At 33.4% G+C, this 23,455-nt stretch overlaps 2 protein-coding genes across 2 annotated transcripts in view; one reads left to right on the top strand and one right to left on the bottom strand.

The window, feature by feature from the left end:
• LOC140746216 (uncharacterized) overlaps positions 1-23,455 on the top strand; it is a 487,763-nt gene that overhangs the window by 174,356 nt on the left and 289,952 nt on the right. The window lies entirely within an intron of this gene.
• Positions 895-9,669, bottom strand: LOC140746200 (uncharacterized). The gene is made up of 2 exons (XM_073078248.1): positions 9,464-9,669; positions 895-9,373 (listed from the first exon to the last, which is right to left on the bottom strand). The coding sequence occupies exons 1-2, from the start codon at positions 9,667-9,669 to the stop codon at positions 5,692-5,694; spliced, it is 3,888 nt and encodes a 1,295-aa protein (XP_072934349.1). The 3' UTR covers positions 895-5,691.

The raw sequence follows: 23,455 nt of genomic DNA, 5'->3' as shown, positions 1-23,455 counted from the left end.
CAAACTCTGCATACACTATACAGTTAATAGTTTCGGTTAGAGTTGATTCAAACCGAACTTCTACCCTTACACTGCCATGCTTTATAAGATTCCAATGAGTCATGGAATTTGATGACAAATCAGGAGTTAGGTCAAACGCTAATAGGCAGTAACCTTTTGCATATTGCTCCCTAGATATTCCATTACCTTCATTTAGAAAATGTATACCAGTCCCCGAAAATAAAGTGTGATAGGCTGCAGTAAAAATATCATTCTCGAATGATGGTTGCAATGCTTTTGAAGGTATTTGTTGGCCATCAATATATAAACAAAATGTGTTCATAGCATAGTTTTCAAAATTGAATGGATTTTTAGTAAGACTTCCATTGAATGCTGTGTTGTTTACAAATCCAACTATACATCTTTTAGGTACTTGCCCCAGAAAAATGTTGTCAAGAGTCTTTCCCTGAACCCCTGATGGTATAGTTAAAACTTTGACTTCAGCTCGAGTAATAGGATATTTTGCTGTAGTAGAGGCTAAGACTTTTTGATGTGCGAGGAGTACAGTTGGATTTATTCGTGCTCTACGAACAATAAGAGTTGCATCCGTAATGCATACTTTACATTTTATATCAGTAGAAGAACCCATCAGATTAAACGATTCTCTTGAGCGAATTAATTTGACACTCATTTGAACCCCATTAATTAAAAACTTTTCTTGGTTAAATATATCACCATGTAGATGTCCAATCATTTCTATTTCTTTACTTTCAGATGCTAGTTTTTGTCGTTTCAGAAATCCAGGATTTGTGTTGTCTGTTGAGTTCATTTGACCAGCTGCATCTTCATACCAAAGACCACAAGTCAAATGAGATTTCTTTGCGGCAGGAGAGTAGTTCAGCAGAGTTTCCAAATAAGCACGGTAAGCATATGTATTATTAGGTGGTGACACAAGTTTTTGATTTAAATATACATCTAACTGGCTGAATAGTGAGTGTAACCAGTTATTTATTGGTGCTATTACTGTGGGTGTGCTCACTTTTGATGAATCTAGGTTAACTATCTTTGCTTTAATATGTATTAACGTATGCGATAAATCTAGGTAATCGTCACCAGATCCTGGTACTTGAAATTCTATTGGTCCATCATCAGCAAGAGACGAAATTGGTTTGTAATGAATCCAAATACCATTTTCAATACTTGTTTGTGTTGATGGCAATGCAAATAAATCTAGTTCAGACTTTATACATTCACAAGAATGACTATGTAAGAAAGACATAATTCCTTAAATTTATTAGTTATGAAAAAATATCTTTTATGTTGGCACGAGAAACTGCCAATTTTTTAATAGCTTTCACTTTAGCAGCTGAGCGTGCACTGAGTGAGGAAAGACGCTTTCTCTTCGTTATATACCCCGATCCAGACATGTTTATTCTATCAATTTTTTCATCAACTTTTCGTTTTAAATTGGAACTAGCGTCCTTGAGGCGAGATTTTATTGAATCCTCCATGGGTCGTGCATTCACTAAGTCCGACAAAATACCAACTCCAGCGCCTAGTGCTTCTTTTCCTATAACTCTAGCACCCCTTGAAAGCAAAGGTAAAACTGATCTAAACAAGCCTCCTAAAAAACTGCCAATGCCATGACCACGTTGAAACGCGGCTCCTTTATATATTACTCCAATACCAGAACCAGCTTGATGGGAATAATAATGTTCGTAGGGGCAAGTCATATTATTATTATTATTATTATGAGAAAACATTGTTGTGTTTTTTAAAGTGAAGTTTGATACACACAGTTCCAAATTGAAATGGTATCTTTTGACCAGTGGTTGACCTTATATCTATTTCAATAGTGTCAAATTCTCGTCGCATGATTGGTAAATAGTGAGGAGGTGAAAAAACATGCATTTTATTCGCCCCATAAATATATTTCATTGGATCTAATGGTATAATTCTTAGTAAAGGAGTCATGACGTCACCTACTATCTGTGGTTCAACTATATCGCAATATACAAATAATTGTGATGGTAGACCTAAATGTAAATTTGCAGGACACTTTCCTGTGTTTCTTTCAATGAGATTCCTGTCAGGTTCAAACCCAAGTTGAAACGACAGCTTAGGAGATAGCTTCACTGATCTTATTGATTTATCGGTAACAGAAACACAAACTAATTTTGATACTTCATCATAACGAAATTTTATATTTTCCTTTGTATTATTTAAAGCTACCAAAATATGATCTATGTTGTCATAATTCGTCGCTGGAATATGAGTCTTGTAATATACTAAGGATGGTATTTGATCGCCTGGCATGGTCATGGATTTTGTAATATATATAATATTTTCATGTTCTTGTACAGTAAACATGGTACATGGATATTGAAATTCGGCAACTCCAACTGACCATTCCCCATCTAGCGTTAAGGATTTTGGTAATTTTGTTGAAAACTTCGTTGTTTTGTTATCAGGAAAGTACTCCATAGAACTGTTACTTAGCAATGTTAAATAGAAACTTTCTTTCATCATATTTTTTCTAATTCAGAGGCCAACACCCAGCTATTAAATTTATCTGGATAACCTTTCCACTTCACCAACACTTGCTTTCTGACACCAGAATATCGCGTACTGATTATTTTATCTATTTTATAACTTGAGGTAGGATTATAAGATACCTTTTGTAACTCCTTTTCATAGAAAGTCCCACTTATTGTTTCATTTTGTAAGTCTTTCAAAGTGTATACAACCCATGGAGACCGATCTATAATTGAGGATATAATAAATATTTCATCACTCCAATTAGATTCATATCCTTTTTGAAATATATGCTTATACTTGGTTATTCTTACATAGTCACCGATGTGGAAGTTAGGTAATTGTGTTGTTGCTTCTGTTTGTTTCTTATCTCTATCATATAAATTATTCCATACAGTCATAATATTATGTGAGTTAACATCACAGGGGCACATTTTAATACTTGAATGATAACTATGATTATATGCATATACCAAGTCTTGTAAAACATCAATATATTTATAAGTATTATTGTGTGTAAAATAACGCCACATCTTCATTTTGAGGGTTCTTTGAAATCTTTCAACAATACTTGCTTTAATATCGGGATTATTAGTAGTATAGTAATTTATATTTTTACTTTTTAAATAACTTTGCACATCTTTGGAAATAAATTCTGTACCCTTATCAGACTGAATATGTATGGGTGTTGCATTAGCTTCAATGAAAATACTTTCAAAACATTCTTTAATATTAAATGAATTTTTATTTTTCATAGCTCTTACAAATGCATATTTGCTAAATACATCAATTACACAAAGAATAAAGTTAAATCCATCATTGTACTTAGAATATGTTCTCAAATCACTTAAATCCGCTTGCCAAAGAATATTGAAATTTGACAGTATGTATTTGTTACGGGAAAACCTTCTTGTTACAGGTTTATGTAATGTGTATGTTTCTTGTGAGCGTAGCCAATCTTTTACATCTTCTCTTTTCATTTTACCTTTCATAGCTTTGGCTAATTTATTAATACTACCGAATGCAGCAGGATGAGAAGGGTTATAATAAATACTATTTATTTCTAATAAGGGCTCCATTTCTCCCAGACTAATTTTTTCTTGGGTTTTACTTTTTCTCTTTCAGTACTAGTTGGTGTTGAATTCGGATCTTTTCGAGGTGTAAAGTTCTTATGCTCATCTAATATTAGCTGAGTTATAAAGCCAGTTCTTTTAGTATTACCAAGGTAGGTAACTGGTGTATTGATATCTTTCAATAAAGTTGCAAATTGTTGCCATCCTACTGGATCAATTTTTCTACTTGGTCTAATAAAATCACTCACCAAGTCTATGATGTTACTTCCAGGAATTTTAACTTTGTCTATGAATACAGTACCCTCGCCATCCCAATTAATTTTATCCTTGTGATCAGACAAGAGACCTAGCAACAGCTCACCTTTCTTTAAATATGTTTTAGGTATCACTCTCAATATTTGTTTCGGTGTATACGTTGGTGAGTTAACCTTTTCGTGTTCATTTATATCAACTGTTGTTCGCTTTGGAGTCTGTTCAGCAACTATATTAGTCTTAGCTTCTTCCTGTAGTTTTATATCACTAAAATCTTTCTTTAAATTAAATTTATTATTCGTATCTAATTCCAGTTTATTATTATCAATTTTCATTTTGATATTATCTGTATCACCAGTATTAACATCAGAAAAATTAGTAACAATAGGTAACTCATAAGGTTTTCGGTCTTCTTGAGTATGGTGTAGGTACCTTTGTAAAATTTGTAAATAGAGAATACACTTTTCTCTATCTTCAATATTACTTTTTAATATATTTTGCATTTCGGCATCCAGTCTAGACATGGGACTGTCTAACATTGTTTGTTGATTAATTTTTTCTATTATACCTGGATCTATAAGTAACATTTTCTTAGCGTGTTCCATGTTCATGTTAGGGTATTTACTAGTGCACTCAGAACTGAACCTAATATTATTGGTAAAAATGATCCCCCTTTTTGAATTATAATATTTTTACGGACTTTGTTTGTAGTTTTACGCACCAGTTGTCGAAGTAAGTGTTTGTATTTCTTTAATTTATTCTTCTCATTTTCTGGGAGTTGTACTTTACCTTGTAAAACGTTATAGATACATTCACAAATACAATTTATCTCTTGTTCGTTGCAGGATTTTAAGAGTGCTTTTTGGTATTTTGGTTTAAGAATATGAAGAGCTTCTAAAAACTTTTTATGTGTCTTCAAGGTTCGAGACATTATTAATAAATGACGGAAATTTCTTGTTGCTTTGCATATTTAAACCCCTTTGTAGGTAAGTATACAGTACAGTAACAGTCAGAAGGGAATATTTTTGTTTTTAATCTACATATATCACTAGTATTTTGTTTTAAATCTATCATTAAATATCCATGAGGTTCTGTCGTTGCATCTTTATAAGAATCTTCCATGAATTTAGTATTTTCAGGTGATACTTGTCTCGCTAAGTGTCGAATCTGTGTTTTATCACGTGGATTTTTAAAATATATTATATAACTCGAGTTTAAGGAAATGTCCCTCTGACCTCTACCTTGATGAAACAAATTTTGAGTTATATAAAACACACTCAAATTTCTATGATGACTTCCTTTTGTAAAAATGTCAACGATGCGGCCATCCGATTCTCTCATAAGATCATCGATGATAACAAGCTGGGGACCTTTCCCATCAAACATACTAAGATCTGGCATACCTTGATGGTAATTAACAAGTTTCAAGTTGTATAAAGGTTGCATTTCATCAAAACACCATGTAACTTGATCGAAACTTGTACTACAAATATCTTTTACATATTTCAAGAAGTTTGTAACGAATTGTGACTTTCCACATCCACTTGGACCAGCAACTATTGCAGTAAAGGGATGAATGAAATGAAACATTTTTAAAACAAGTTGACTGCACAACGTTTTATTTAACAATGAAGATAATTTAATGAACAATATACATTTATAATAATCAAGTATAATTTGTCTTAAAACTAGAACACATACATGAAATGGTTTACAGGAACAAACATTGAAATACATTACCAAACTAACAATTATAAACTAGACATACACATTTATAAACACAATTAAGATAATATATAGTTCAAAGAATTACATTAAACATATTTGCAAGTAAACCAATATTTCACCGTTGTTATCTAAGTTTGTAATGACCCCAAGCTAATGTGTCAATACCATTAGGCAAAATATGCCTCTTAGTGTCGCTGTATGATAAACATTTTTTATTTATTTTTTGTGTATAAATTTTATGTTTGATTGATTTAAATCTTAACATTGCTCCGAATTGAATATTTTTCTCGAAAAGACATGCCTTATAGTTATGCATTTGCATATTTTTTGTAACACTTTTATTAACGCCTTTAGCCTTTGCAACAAATTTGTTTTCAACATCTATTGCATACATTTTAGATCTTAGACCCACAAATTCTCTAAATATTTTTCCATTATTTTCGTCTTTGAAAAAACCTATTTTCTTTTTGTTAACTTGTGGATACCCATAAATATTGTCAGATGGATAATCAGAAGAATCGAAATGCATCTTAAGGTCAGGTTTTATATCTTCATAAAAGTTGTTTGTAAATATTTGGTAAATTAAACTGTCTGTATCCGTATACAATAATTTATTTTTGTTTTGAAACTTAGGAATCATGTAGTTGTAATGGAATTCATACATAAGGGTCTTTGAAATATCTAAAATACAAAATCCTAAATATATTGGTTTATTATAATTAAGTTTACACTTTAGCATTTGTACTGCCACTAGGTCTGATGTGAATATACTTAAATTTTTAAAATCTGGCCTTGCAATGTAGTCGTTGACACCTAAAATTTTACCTCTATTTTCCCAATGTGTTAACAACTTAACATTTACTCTTTTTTCTATATTCTCCATAGTTTTTCCAAATACTGAATTATTCATTAATTTATAGAAATCTTTTTCAAAAACAGACTTTGCTAATGTCCGCATGTTTGTGTTTAAATCTATATATTTCTCTAACCAAGGACTTTGTTTAAACTTTAGTATCCTGTGTATTTTAGTTACCTTCATTCCCATACTAAGACATTGTTTAAGGTTTTTGTAATGTATTTTATATTTAATTTTATCGTTTAGATTTGAAATTAATTTTATATCTTTTGAATTACCAATGCATATATTTTCAGGACATAGTGGTAAGTCAGAATGCAAGTCGTGGAGATCATCAGGATATTTTAAATCAACTTCCAAAACGTAACCAATATTTGATGTATCGGATACATTAAAGTTTGTTTCAGGGTTTACCCATTCAAAGTCTCCAGTGGGTAGATATTGAGACATAGCCCAACCATACAAATTATTAGCATCCAAGTATATTAAATATGATTGAGGTTCATTTTTATCGTAATCTTCCATGAATTGATTGTTTGCTTTTGCATAACGATTGCTGCATTGAGATACACCACCTCTGATACCGGCCTTAAAAAATGCTATTTGTTCGTAATCCATCAATAGATCTAATTCAATTTTTGTATACTTCAACATTGCATCCCAACTTAACCCTGGAGCAGTGTAGTAGTGAGCGGGATCTAACCCATAAGTCTTAATACAAAGCTCTCTGAAGTTTTCAAAAACGTCAGTCAAGAGCAATACATCAGTTTTAAGATATAAGTTTGAGTAATCTAACATATTTTGACAACGAAAATGTTTCCAAATTTCATTTGCACGATTATAATCATCATCGGAGACATTTGAATCTGTTAACGAGCTATAGAACTCACTTTGAGTTGGAAGTGACTTGAGTTTTAATGAATCATAAGAAGTCATGAATTCGTAGGGATAAATTCCTTTTCTCCTTAATTTGGTAAAGTCGTCATTGCAAGGGAAGTTTCTTTTTAAATCATGAAATTGTTCATCACTAAGATTTTTAGCTAATTGATCTAGACTGCAAGATAAAAATTTATATGAATCTACAAATCTTAGACTTATCTGATTATTATTTACTGTTAATGTTTTTGAAAAAGAAATGTACCTCTCTTTATTTTGCGGAATTATTTTTACTTCTCCATCGACAAAATTTAGGGCATGAACAATAAAATGTGCATCATAATGACTCAGATTATGTAGGAATACTGGAATATAACGCGGAGTCTTAAATTTTTTTAAACAGATTTCATGAACTACACCTCTAATAGTGCCAGTATGAAAGTCAAAATCGAAATGTTTATCTTCGTTCAAATTCGTTTCACATACATGACAAATTTTAGATTCCGATAATAAATTATTTTCATCATCACTAGATAAAGGCTTAGGCCTCATTTGAAAAATATTTTTTGTACATATTAATTTTAAATCTTCATATAAACGTTTCATAAACTCTGTTGCGCAATCTGGCCCACTATATGTTTCGAATTTTGATAAAGTATCATCATACGAACATTTTATATAATAACCGAAACTATACACATCATGCTTTTGAATATTTTCTGTGTAAGACCTAGACGGATCATTAGAACATACATTTATTGGTTTTAAAAATGCTTCAAAGTCAGCATATATAACAAAGGGTAATTTTAGTTTGTTGTTAAAATTCTCAAATTTTATTTTATTATTTGCCGCTGGTTTTCCGAACCAGTCTTTCAATGTTTTAGTACCATCTGGTATATTGGTTTTAATATGAGCGCAATCATTTTCCTGATGATCATCTAATCGCTGTTGAGTTGGAAAATGTAATAAACATCCATCACATAAGAAAATTGCATGCTCTTGGTTAGAAATTTGTTTACTCACCAATCGCGACATATTTTTGATATAACAAAAATGAGCGTTTAAACCTTTCTTAAGGTATAACAAATTAATATGTACACTTTTACGAAATTTAGTCATTATTAATGGTCCAATTACATCATGAATTTTTTTCTCCCGATTATATTCTAATCCAAATATGTTAATACTTATATTATTCAATTTTTCAATTTTTGGTACATCCGAAAGCTTTACTGGAAAGGAGATACCATTGAAGTTTAGTTTGTTTGAATGCATGCTGTACGATGAAACTCTATTACTTTTACTAGTAGTAGGATATAAGGCGGAAAGCAATGCCCATTTAAAACACATATTGTCAGCGTTTTGCACATTAATAACGGCTTTTCTTACTTTAATGTCATGAGGTAGGTCTATATACGAAGTGCCACGTAGTGGGTTGAATTTATTTATATTCATTTCTAAATGTTTGATTTGCGTTAAACTCCAACCGCTATCTTTTTTCTCGAATGAACTGATTTTATTTGATAACGTCTCAATTAATGATGAAAAAAAAATATTTAAGTCATCACCTTGAGAAACAGTATAATTACATGTTTGAAAATCGAATGTGTTTGTAAGATCTTTGGTTTGCTGTGTAAAATTTGCATGTAGTATAAAATTGATCTTAAACAAAATGTGCATTTTAATGGACTCTTCGATCAATGAACAAATATTATCTTTTATTGAATTAAAAAATAATTCGGGCGTTTTAAGTGTATCTACTGATTCATTTAATTTACTTTTGATTCTGTATGAAATTATTCGCTGACCGAAAGCTGATTCGATTACTGAAACATTAGCTTGAGTACTATGAGATTTAAAAATATTATTTTTGTGAATGTTACTTTTTATGTGGTTGGCAAAATATCTTTTACTTACAAGTCGTTGACAAACATCACACATAACCTTTCCATTGTCTGTGAGGTTGATATCAGATGACGTTGAAGCACCTTCATTAACTTTTATCCTCTTGGCCTTCGGACTGTCGATGTCATAGCTGCTTCTCTTCATTGCACCTCCGACTTGTTGGTGTTGACTATGAAAAAAAAAAAATGTATTTATATTTCAAGATTTAAATAATGTAATATAGAAAGAAATGCATGTAGAAAAAAAAAAATATACATACTTAGTAGGATTTTCAAGCAAGCAGGAAGTCTGAAGCGATTCTTTATCGTGTTGACTACTTTGATTTATGATTGCACTTTCGACTTGTCTGCATATATCGATGAGTTCATTGTTAATTTCTATTTCTTCACAAACTTTTGCAAGTTCTTCTTCAATTTGACTTTCATCGACGAAAACAGTTGTATAAATTTTTTGGAAACTATCCATTATGATGTGTAGAACAGGGTTACAGAGGAGGTCGTTTATACGTGTATGAAGTTGTAAACCAACTGGTAATGATATGAAAATGGCACTTTCTTCTTATATACTTAGCAAGTAATTATACATCAAAACAAAATAATTAGCATGACAATCAACCCTCACTTAATAGTTATTATACCATAAATAAATATTTTAAAAGTATGATTAGGTCATTAACTAATTATTTATTGTTAAATGAGTATTTCTTACTACTCTCTGTTTTCGAAATATCTGTGCACATTTTGTATATAACATTATTCATTTCTTTATATGTTGAACTGTTTTCGTCTGTGTAATATTTGATTCTTAGGGATGCATGTTTCCAATGTTGAGACTGTGGCACGTTGGATAATTTATTTAAATCATAAATATCTATTTTTATTAAATGTGACGAATGTGCTTCATCATCTCTGTTAGTAGTTATATACACTGTTCCACCATCTCGTTGAGCTCTAGATACGGTTGATGAAAGTTTTCTAATTTTTGTCTTTGGCAATTCGAATATTGAGTCCAAGTTATCATTCGAATTATTTCTTTTTAAAATTTTTGATTTCTTTGTTTCTTGAGATATGTCTTCCTCGTCAGATAGCGTGCAATAATATTGTTTAAATGTATTTGCTTCATATATATTCTAAAACAACACAAAGGCAAAGTTAGTGTCAAATGAAATGATATTGGAAAGTGACACAAATCAATTCAATATTATCAAGACTTACTTACCTCCATTGTTGACACTTGGATGCACTACACTTCACAAACCAAACTGTTCACTGTTACTTCACCAAACGAACTATGAGAGCATACTCCTCCCTTCCTGCTTATAAGCACTCACTTATCAGCGTCTAAATATATTTGGTTATTGTAACCACCCGAGATAACTACATCCTATTACCTTATCATCGGTCAAAGTTCCAATGCTATTGATTCACCATATCCTAATGGGCCAACAAACAAGTACGAACAAGTTTCCTTTCATTATGATAAGTACCTTATCAGTGCCCGGAGTTATTTAAAATGTGAATTATGCATTACGGATGCAACTCTTATTGTTCGTAGAGCACGAATAAATCCAACTTACGAAGTGATATAAAATGTAAAGTATGCATTACGGATGCAACTCTTATTGTTCGTAGAGCACGAATAAATCCAACTGTACTCCTCGCACATCAAAAAGTCTTAGCCTCTACTACAGCAAAATATCCTATTACTCGAGCTGAAGTCAAAGTTTTAACTATACCATCAGGGGTTCAGGGAAAGACTCTTGACAACATTTTTCTGGGGCAAGTACCTAAAAGATGTATAGTTGGATTTGTAAACAACACAGCATTCAATGGAAGTCTTACTAAAAATCCATTCAATTTTGAAAACTATGCTATGAACACATTTTGTTTATATATTGATGGCCAACAAATACCTTCAAAAGCATTGCAACCATCATTCGAGAATGATATTTTTACTGCAGCCTATCACACTTTATTTTCGGGGACTGGTATACATTTTCTAAATGAAGGTAATGGAATATCTAGGGAGCAATATGCAAAAGGTTACTGCCTATTAGCGTTTGACCTAACTCCTGATTTGTCATCAAATTCCATGACTCATTGGAATCTTATAAAGCATGGCAGTGTAAGGGTAGAAGTTCGGTTTGAATCAACTCTAACCGAAACTATTAACTGTATAGTGTATGCAGAGTTTGATAACGTTATTGAAATTGATAAGAACCGAAATGTAACCGTCGACTACAGTAGTTAAGATAAATTTATATACTTAGATGTAAGTAAAAGTCTAATAAATGTAATATATTATACCTATTTGAAGTCTTTCATTCGAGTTAAACCATATTGCGTCCCTTTAAATATAAGGTTTGGATAATTTTGCTCTGCATTTGTAAATAGTGTATTGTACCTATCAGAGGTATCGATAAGTAGGCATGCACAATGGATACAATCGAGATTCAGAAGCATTTAAGTAAAATTCATTGTAGCTTGAAAAACAATGTCTATGCAGCAAACCGATTACCGCTATACGTTAAGACTCCAATGTACTTGATAAGTAATTTGGACCCTGACAGTGAACCAGGCTCTCACTGGGTAGGCATGTACATAGACAGAAATGGCATCGGTGGGTATTTTGATTCATATGGCCGACCACCAACAGGCCATCACAAAGCCTTTTTCAGAAGGAACGCAAAGCATTGGGATTTTAATAGATATAGAATACAACTTGATTGGTCTTCAGTTTGTGGAGAATATAGTCTTACATACTTGCATTACATGTATTATGGAAATACACTCAGAGATTTTTTAAGCCTGTTTTGTGAGGATAAATTGATAAACGATATTGTAGTATCGCAATTGTTCAAAAGGTTGTTTTGGAAATAATAAACAATGTCAATACGAAGTTTTTTTTTTATTGCATTACCATGCGCATACCCCCATCATTAACGACACAGTGATAATGACCCTATTATGTTGTGAGGACAGCGAGTGGTGATTAGATAAGTAAGGTCCGTATTGTTATATGGACATAGCAAGCTTAATGAGATAAGGAGGTGATTAGATAATGAATTAGAGGTCGTTATTCATAAAAGCTAACTTCGTAAGCAAAGGAGATAGCGTAAAATAAATGCGTGCAATCGATCGGGCGTGGTCGGAAACCCCCATTTTGACACCAAACTTTTTTTTTTTTTTTTTTTTTTTTTTTTTTTAGCCGGGCTCGCCCCTCGATCGTGGCAAACAGGGCAGCGGGGGGACGGGGAAGCGAGGGGGAAAAGTCGGTGCCCCACAACCGGTGAATAGAGAGGGGAGGGGGGAAAATCGGTGCCCCAGAACCGGTGAATCCCTACTACTCCTGTCTTCCTGTTTTATTCTGATGGATATATAAATTGATTTACGATTATATTATGGCAATGATCGACATTTTGCAGTTAATCTACATGTTTTTTTTAGTAGTAGCGAGTAGCAGACGAGCATGCAGTCCACCTGATGGTAAGTGGCTACTGCCGCCCATGGACATCTGTAATCAAGACCAGATAGGATTAGATATTCCTACCTGAGATCGGGCACAGATTTGCCGATACCCCTGAGGACTAAGCTGGAACGCCTCGGAAAAGTCTGTCTCCCTTACCGCACCCTTCAAAACGGAACACAGCAGCGCATAACACTGCTATTATAAGGTAGAAATGGGTGCGGCGGTGGTGCCGCCGGAGTCGAACCACAAAGGATTCTACCACCTTCGAAAACAATTAACTTACATGATATAATAACAATTAAAGTAGTAATGCGCGTAAGTTTTATTAGACTTAAAAAACCTGTAATAAACGATGCTATTCGTGAATAACATAAAAATATAATATTAAGTAAAATGTACATAAGGGCATTTTTTCTGTCGCAATTGTTTAACGAGTAATGCATGTACTTTCATCCATGCCCTTAATACAATAACATATTTATTACTTTGACTAACCTTAACATGCTATTATATATAGCAACTGGATAAAGTGATTAATTTATCATATTGTCTGGACAAATTAGTTATTATACGTAATAACCAGTCATTATGTATAATAGCTCTTTGATCACTTTGACTGTAACATACACCCCACATGACTGTAACGTACAGAAATTAAAAACAAAATACTGTTAATATTAAATTACTAAAGTAATTAATTTGCTAATGTCACTTAAATCATATAAGTTATATGTCAGTGTAAGATATGGCAAAGTTTTTGGTTCTGATTATTTGAAGCTGACACCATAGTACGACCGCGGAAGTTTACAAGTTCCCGACTACCGCGTTCAGGATCTCGGCTTTGAGAGATTTCTTGGCGACACATACTTAGAGATATCAAAAGCAAGCAAGTGCAAGTAGAACTCGCACACGGAGGATTCGACTCGAATTAATTATTTATTTATGGGTAGTATGGGTAGTATGCGAATTAATTATTTATTTATGGGTAGTATTTAAACGATTGACTGCAAATAAAAGATTTGAATGACGAAAATAATGAATTTTGGTTGTAGTATTACTAAGTGAGCGACTGCGAGTGACGAGAAATCAACAGAACAGCAACTTACAAACATTAATGTGAGTTACTTAAAATACGAAATGAGAAGCTTCATTATATTTGAACGACCTAATATTAATTTGTCTAAGTGTAAACATTACGTCCTGCGTTTTATTCAATATTAAGCTTTTAATACTGAGCAGCATTTTATTTTAAATGAAGTGTTTCAAATACAAAAACCACTTTGAAAAATACTATAATAAGTAGAATATTGTGTGCTCATGTCATTGATCACGAATAAAGGTAAGGTCTGAATTCATACAGATTGGGCCCACCCGCTCGCAGGGCGCTGCAACGCCCTGCTCGCTTGGTTTGATATTGTCTTATATGTTCCAACCTAACCTAACCAATTCAATTAGAAAAACCTAATCTATCTTAATACTAAAGTTGCATCTCTATATTTCCAGTCGCTCACTTAGTAATGTAGTCGCACAAGTTATTAAAACAGTATGTCATTATCAGTCGCTAAGTTTTTTTTATTCGATCGTTTTATAATTATCCTTTATTTATAGTATTTGTTATTATAGCAGCCACTGAAGTGAAAACATTGTGAATATTTGAATTATCTACCTATTACGGTTCAATATAAAGGGAAAAACGTCGAGAATTAGCGGTTTCTTGCACAGTGACCACCTTTTATTTTTATTTTTTGCGTTGATGTTATAGCGGCCACCTTTATACATACTCTGTAAAAATTTAAAGTGTCCATCTATTACGGTTCAGGAGTTAGAGCCCTGTGACAGACGAACTGACAGTTAGACAGCGGAGTCTTAGTAATAGGGTTCCGTTTTTACCCTTTGGGTATGGAACCCTAAAAATGATTTAATGCTAATAAGTATTAGCATTAAATCATTTTTAGGGTTCCATATATAGTAGTATAGTAAAGTACTATACTACTGCTTGACACAGAGCTTTCAAACAAAGAAAGGGTTAGTGACTACTAAATAAACACGTGACCTTCAGAAATACGAACTTTATTATTCAGATATATTTCTTTATGCGTGCGAGTAAAGTGTCGTGTCTTACTTTGAAATATTAATTATTAATTGACATTTTTGTGAACTATATACCATTTAATAATATTTAAGGTAAATTGCGCAACGTCACCTGTTTTGGCTCAGAGACGGTGAAATAGGTGTTTAATTATTTCTAACCACAAATAAAATACTGAGGTCATGAATTTGCTTCACGCTTAGCGAATTTACAAACAAACTCTCGATCCCCATATATCAAAAGATGCTTCATCTTCCCCTTAACTATGGTACTAACTATTCACCTATGCCTACGACATAACCTTCTGTCCAAATTTCACGTTTCTAGCTTAAATTTAGGCATTTGATGATTAAGTATTTTTTATAAATATAAGACATTTTTTTATAAATATTGATTACTTGAAGTTGTTCAAACTGATTGAATACGATAGTAAGTCACTGAGTTTATGCCAAAACGGCTTAACAATGATCTTTGTCTTCGTAGATGTTAACCATTAATCTTAGGTCGTTTTCCATTCTCTTAATTTCACGCACTGCCGCACAACCCTAGTAAATGTAAAATAATACTAACAGTGATATGCAGTGAAATAATTTAAACAGGATTCTATTTTGCAAAATCTTGACAAGAATATAGATTTAAAATGTTTATGTCTAAAAATGGTCAAGTGTGAGTCGAAGTCGGATACTAAAAAGGAACCTTCAGTATTCGCGTTCGACTTAGAGTATTACAACCCTTATCACTTAGGGGTACGAAAAATTGATAGTAGCCGATTCTCAGACTTACTGAATATGCATATAAAATTTGGTGAAAATCGGTAAAGTCGTTTCGGAGGAGTACGGTAACTAACACTGTGACACGAGACTTTTATATATAAGATAAACACCAAGATTCCATGACAAAACAATACCTAAACCTTAAAAAGTAAAACGAACAAAATTGCAACTGAAATACTTTAAAACCACAATAATAATTGGCGCCCATATCAATCTACGGATAAGTTAAATGACGCATATAAAACATTCGCGAAATAACTTGAGTGCTCCAGTGCCAAGTCAATTTCGGCAAGTGGGACACCCAGCTGAAAAATAAGGCTTCAGCGAATACCGTACTGAAACGGCTTTAAATGATACAGCGAAAGTAGGATACGAACCTTAATTTGATATGTCTTTTGTTTCGCGTTTTCAATGAGCTTTATTTGAAAAACGTATTTTTTTAGTATCTAATTGGGGAGAGTAGTTTTTGAGCGTATTAATGTATTGTCAGGAAACTCGTCAGGAAATTATTTAAAAACAACGTTTATAAACCGAGAACATTTTACTTTACAAAGTTAAAAAAATAACAAGTAAGCATATAAATTAAAGATTCGACAAGAAAGTGGCAGAATAACGTTATTTACAACAATCGGAAAATAACTACCCAGAAGGCGATCTATAGGCCTTTTTATACGCCCCTTTTTAGTTAATACCTTCATTTGACAAATAAATTTTCTATCTTCTATTTCCTACTACGTTCCTAACAGTATGTATTTCTGATAATTTGGCATGCCCTACATCTCGAACGGCTTTATAAATTTTAACATATGAGTTGTCGTTGAATTAGTCAAAATTATGGGAAAGATATAAGTGTTCTTATTATAGGTACTAATAGAGTAATTTTAGACATAGCTACAATATTTTTGTTAGCTACTAATAAATATACAAACATAAGTCTATATGAATATATCAAAGCCTTATTATATTAAATCAAACGACGCTGCTGACGGAATTGTACAAATTAATTAAACACATTAATAAAAACGTTCAGTACCATTACCATGAATTTTTACGTTTTACAAATATTACTGTTTTGGTATTTGTTTACGTACTTGACCATATAAATTCCAATCAGCGCCCCTAGCGGATTGTATCAGAACTATATATATATATATATATATATATATATACTGACAGTAACGTAACATTAAATGTCTAAATTGACAAAATGGCGCTTTATGTTTTGTCTCTCTTTTTTGCGAATATATGAGGCAGACAAAAAGACTTGAGCACTTACTTATTGTTACGTTTACTCAGTTTATTGAAGCAAACGGAACAGAATAATGGATTGAGTAAACGTAACGTAAAATTGTGGGATGTTTTGAAAACTCATGGTAAGGGCACAGAGAACATTTGAAAATACACCAACTCGCTTGTCAAGATTGTTTACATATCAAATAAAACGGCGATAAAATGGAAAATATAAAGCTCAACTCATACCATTGAAACCATTAATATATAAAGAGCGGGTAAATGAAAGACATCCAAAGAATATTTCACAAAAGGGCACCTTTTGAAACGCTTAAAGCATTAACGGTTCAAAAAGCCGCTTACGAGAACTGGTAATGAACACTCATATTGTACAACAAATTTGAAATGAAATAATTACGAATGAACGGTTTCTACATACTTAGAACAAAGGAAAGTCACCTGAGACCTGTCTAGATAGACTCAGAATGAATAGACATTCATTACAACATTCTAAGTGCGCACTTAACCATCTGTGTAACGTAATTAATAATCTATCTATCTATCTATCTATCTATCTAACTGATCTGCGAAGTTAACGTCGGTCGTGGTCGCCAGATGGATGCGTGGCCATTGGTGGCAATAGTGGACGCTAGAACCCTTTGTGGTTCAATTTCGGTGGCACCACTGCCACGCAGCAGCAGTTAAGCTACTGTTTTCTGGTTTGATAGGTGTGGTAAGGGGAATGTTCCATGGCATTCTAGCTTAGTTCTGAGGGGCAGCAGCGCATCTGTGGCTGACCTCAGTTAGGAATCTTATCTTATCTGTTCTTTTATTAGGTGTGGCGGTGGTACCGGCAGAGTAGAACCACAGAGGGTTCTTCAACCTTAAAATAGAGACCACAAATTAGAGCTATTTTTTCTTTGTTTTTATATCATTATATATGTTTTAATTCCAAAATAAATTAATGTGAAAATATGAAGCAAAATTGTTGAAAACGTTTTTCTTGTTCAAGAAATCTTTGCACCACTGCCGGTCCCTTAGTTAGTGTATTTACTTTATGTTCTTCGTAACATTTGTCGCTCCCTTCACTTACATCACACATGGTGTACAACTTAAGTGCCACTTTCCCAGTATAAAGATTAATGGCACATATGCGTTCATACGAAGGATAAATGAGAATCTACAAGCTTTCAATTTCCCATTCGTCGTTGAAGTTATTTTGAAACCTTTGTTATATGTTTATAAAAATTATTTTCGTTCATTCATATAACTGTTACTTTTTTGTTTTAAGAATTTGTAACAATTTCAGTAACATCACCTATTTCTACTTATATTACTACTTCTACTGCATCCATCCATCCATCCATCAGCCTTTACTAGTCCACTGCTGGACATAGGCCTCCCCTAATCTGCGCCACTCCGACCGGTCTTGAGCCGCCTGAATCCAGCGGTTACCCGCCGTCCGCTTCAGGTCATCAGTCCACCTGGTCGGGGGGCGTCCTGTACTCCAGTGTCTGTTTTTCAGTGCCATCACCGTTATAGTGCAGTATTGATGTATGAAAGAGACTTAGGCATTCCAATTTCAGTTCTCAGGTTTTCTTCGTATCTGCAAACAACTTCTGTTTTATATAGATTTGGTGAGAAATTATGAGCGTTAATCGTTTACGTATAGTTTTAATGATGTGGTAAATTATTGGACACTAGTCAAGAGGCCCACTCTTCTTCAAATTTAAGTCAGTTATACATGTCCATGAATGATAAATATGACATCAGGTTGCCATCATGATTTTTTGCTCCTTTCATTACATACATTTTGGAAGGTGGTAGAAACCTTTGTGGTTCGACTCCGGCGGCACCACCGCCACACCTATTTCAACCTAATAACAGCAGTGTTAAGCGCTGCTGTGTTCCGGTTTGAAGGGTGTGGTAAGGGAGACAGACTTTTCCGAGGCGTTCCAGCTTAGTCCTCAGGGGTAGCGGCGCATCTGTGGCCGACCTCAGGTAGGAATATCTAATCCTATCTGGGGTTTATTACAGATGTCCATGGGCGGCAGTAGCCACTTACCATCAGGTGGACTGCATGCTCGTCTGCTACTCTTATATTATAAAAAAAAAATGGATTTGGTGAGAAATTATGAGCGTTAATCGTTTACGTATAGTTTGATGAGGTAAATTATTTGACACTAGTCAAGAGGCCCACTCTTCTTCAATTTTAAGTCAGTTATACATGTCCATGAATGATAAATATGACATCAGGTTGCCATCATGATTTTTTGCTCCTTTCATTACATACACTTATCATCTGCACTAACATCATTAGACTGCGAAATTTATACTTCTACAACACTGTACAATGTAAATCTACTCCCAATAATATTGTAATCGAGTACTTTGTTATTGAGCTAACCCTGTTCCAGCCAATGTAAAGCTAGGTCAGAACTGTAAGGCGTTCCGCCATATTTTATTGTCAGGAAACAGATTGTGCCGTCATGGCATCTATAAATATGCCACGTTGTTTAGAATAATGATAGCTTATTTCGTCGTATCGGATCTGTATTGGAGGTAACTGCTGTTGTTTGTTTGTTGCAATGTAAAAGAGAAAATGTACAAGTATTTTATTACTTGACTTTAGGTCTCATGTTTTCTTTGTATTACATAAATACAGTATGCGCAGAGGAACCAGTAAAATAGGTTAATATTGTTTTTGTTACAATGTGTTCAATAATACCTAATACAGAACTACATAATGGAAATTATAATGTGGGTCAATTATGGTTACGTTGGGTTAGTTTTTTTTTAATGTAGTATAATTCATTCATTTTTTTCATTATCAACCCATTATTTTCCTACTGCTGGGCACGGGTCTCCTCTCAGAATGAGAAGAATTAGGCCATAGTCCACCGCGCTGGCCAAGTGCGTATTGGTAGACTTCACATACCTTTGAGTTTTTTTTATATATATTAAATCTCCCAGGTATGCAGATTTCCTCGCGATGTTTTCCTTCACCGTTTTTAGCAAGTGATAATTAATTTCTAATACGCACATAATTTCCGCGTGCCTGGGATTTGAACTTCGGACCGCTCGATTGAGAGGCCGAGTTTCTTAACCACTGGGCTATCAATGCCTAATTATCATAATTAATCTTTGCTATCCTTATTATTTATTAAGCTAGTGTCTCATTAAAGTTGGCTTAAGTTTTTAATAAGCCCTATAAAAATAGGCAGATCAAAATACTGTGCAAAGAAGTGTGATCCTTATATAACTTCAAATTAAGGTGTTCAGCTCCTTATGATACCTTATATAAACATAGGTTACATATACATATTTAATATTGCAATTTTATTATAGCCTTTAGATAGTAAAAACATAGGCGTCAAATATAATTAGTTAAATCTGTTTATTCACACCGATAATTTATAGCGAAGCTCGTTAGCAAATCAGCAAATTTGTATAAGCAAATTTACAGTTGACTAATAATATAGGCTGGGTGCGAATAGACCGAGGCCAAACGAGATTGTAACCTTTTCATAACTAATTTCGCAAAGGCCTATTTCATATGTTTTTTCAACATAAATGGTTTTAACGTGCGTGTTTAACACTGTATTCTATAAGCAACTTTGTAGGTGGAAGAACCCTTTGTGGTTCGACTCCGGCGACACCATCACCACACCTATTTCTGCCTAATAACAGCAGTGTTAAGCGCTCCTTAGCTTAGCCCACAATGTAGCAACTTATAGACTTTTCATCCATCAGCCTTTTAAGGTCCACTGCTGGATACAGGCCACACTTATTTATATACTTTAAATTTCTAACCCATCTTTAGTAACATGTTGCTGACAGACTAAGTTTTTATATATAATATAGGAGTAGCAGACGAGCATGCAGTCCGCCTGATGGTAACTGGCTACTGACGCCCATGGACATCTGTAATTAACCCCAGATAGGATTAGATATTCCTACCTGAGGTCGGCCACAGATGCGCCGCCACCCCTGAGGACTAAGCTGGAACGCCTCGGAATAGTATCCCTTACCACATCCTTCAAAACGGAACACAACAGCGCCTAATACTGCTGTTATTAGGCAGAAATAAGGATTATGATATGATGTTTCTGTAGAATTCATTTCAATTATGATACTTGTACATTTTAGTAAAATTAATTACGTGTTAAATTGCTTGTATAACATTTTTTGCTTTGTGAAACGGGTTTCGGATAGCATTTAGTATAATGTTAGTATTTTGTTTGTGAACTTTGTTAACACTGTTGGTGTAGAAAATTGTTTGAAACATGGTTTGAAATATCGTTTGAAACCTGTTTTCAGATGTAAAACAGTTACTAATGGGTTAACAATAATGAGGACTGTTTCAAACGTTGAGTCAAATATAACCAAGTTTAGAACTTCAATATTTAGAAATTGAATTTTTATTTTCTAACTTTTATTTCAATAAGCAAAATTCTCTTCTTTTAATATTATTAACTATTTTCTTCTATTCTTTTTATATTATATGTATTTAGTATATGATTTATTTATTAATTCTAATATTATCTACCGTTACTTTAATTACAAAAACCCGTATGTAGGTAAACGAATAATTTAATTTTCAAATGTGATTCGAAGATTAATATTGTTTTATAATAAATGAAGCAAATAATAGGCACTGAATTAGCAGTAACAAATTATTCTCTATTTAGAAATCTAACATTCGAAACACGATAACGTCAGCATAATAAATTAACTTTATAACGCCAACGGAGACCTTAATTCAACTGGATTTATATTCATTAACCGTTTTACCTACATTTTCTATTTAACTATCATATTAATAATATTTATTTGACAAATTCTGGTTATACGTGGTAGGTACAACTCGTACATATTTACGATTAAATAACATATTTTATTTTCGATTATTTTTAAAAAGATTACCGCCATGTTAAGGGTTAATTTACGTTTACGACTTGAACTTAGTGTGTTAGAGTGTGTCACACAAGTAGCATAGGAGATAATTGGTATTTTCCTATACAATGCATATAAATGTATATTTACCGTAACACAACTGTAGAACAAACAGCAGTGATAGCCTAGTGGTTAAGAAACTCGGCCTCTCGATCGAGGGGTCCGAGGTTCAAATCCCAGGCACGCACCTCTGATTTTTCAAAGTTATGTGCGTATTCCCAAGGCCCAAGAAATAATTTTCCTTGATCTTGTCAGCAAGAAAAACATTTATCGTCTGTCATATCTCTTAGCAGTACAAGTCAGTGAGTTCCTTAACCAGGATGAAAGCGTTTCATGTAAATCCGTAATCCTCCCAGCTTTACTAAATAGTACTTCCTAAGCGGTTAATTAAATCGAGAACGGTGCCTTGAGGCTTCAAATCGAAACTTTTCTACTGCAGTTCATTGTAATCTGAATATCAAAGACATGACTGATTAGAACTCTTGAATAAATCACAGAAGGTATCGTTTATTGTTCATTTTGTACACGTAAATAAAAATGGCAATATATAGGTTGATTACTTTTTTTTATAATATAGGAATAGAAGACGAGCATACAGTCCACCTGATGGTAAGTGGCTACTGCCGCCCATGGACATCTGTAATCAACCCCAAATGAGATTGATATTCCTATTTAGGTCGGCCACAGATGTGCCGCTACTCCTGAGGACTAAGCTGGATCACGCCTCGGAAAAGTATGACTCCCTTACCACACCCTTCAAACTTGAACACAACAGCGCTTAACGCTGTATGCGCTGGTATGAGGCGTGGCGGTGGCGCCGCCGGAGTCGAACCACAAAATATTTCTACCACCTTCAAATATTAATACTTTTATGATTTATAATTCCATTTACTTGTTTATAATTCCAAAGTCTGAAGAGCCATGTTTAACAAATTACGCTCGATACTTCAATGACACATAAATTAAAACTCGATAAAAAGCAACTTAACTCAAAACTCCGAAAATTGAAAAATATACACAGTTGTGAAACATTAAGTAGGTACAATTTCCACTTATACTTTATTCGTTTAAAAATTAAACTCAACATCACATTCGAAAATATTTGAACCTGAAAGTGTGCGGTTGCAAATATTTAACGGTGAAACTTTGCTCCACTTTCGGGATATGCTTTGTAAAACCCAGCAAAGCATACTCGATGTTGCAATCAAATTCTACTCGCTAGGAGCTACGACCGCGAATTATTTTGCTTCAACTGCACTCGAAAAAGTTACACACACACATGCTGGATTATTAATCTTTTGTTCAAGCAGATTGAAATTTCTCTAGTTTACTTTTAAATTTCAAGCTCTGACACGTGTTTAAAAAATTACGCTCGATACTTCACTGACACGTAAATTAAAACTTGATAAAAAGCAACTTAACTCGGAACTCCGAAAATGGAAAACTATACACAGTTGTGAAACAAAGCACATATTACCACTTATACTGTATGCGTTTAAAAATTAAACTCAACATCACATTCGAACATATTCGAAACTGAAAGTGTGCGGTTGCAAATATTTAACGGTGAAACTTTGCCCCACTTTCGAGATATGCTTTGTAAAACCCAGCAAAGCATACTCGATGTTGCAATCAAATTCTACTCGCTGGGAGCTACGACCGCGAATTATTTTGCTTCAACTGCACTCGAAAAACACACATGCCGGATTATTAATCTTTTGTTCAAGCTTTGAAA

The sequence above is a fragment of the Epargyreus clarus genome, unplaced genomic scaffold, assembly GCF_041222505.1.
Source record: "Epargyreus clarus isolate Ecla_fem2 unplaced genomic scaffold, WU_Ecla_fem_2.2 ptg000012l, whole genome shotgun sequence".
NCBI classification, from domain to species: domain Eukaryota; kingdom Metazoa; phylum Arthropoda; class Insecta; order Lepidoptera; family Hesperiidae; genus Epargyreus; species Epargyreus clarus.
The sequence above is the reverse complement of the archived record's forward strand: the minus strand, read 5'-3'. Positions and strand labels throughout refer to the sequence as shown.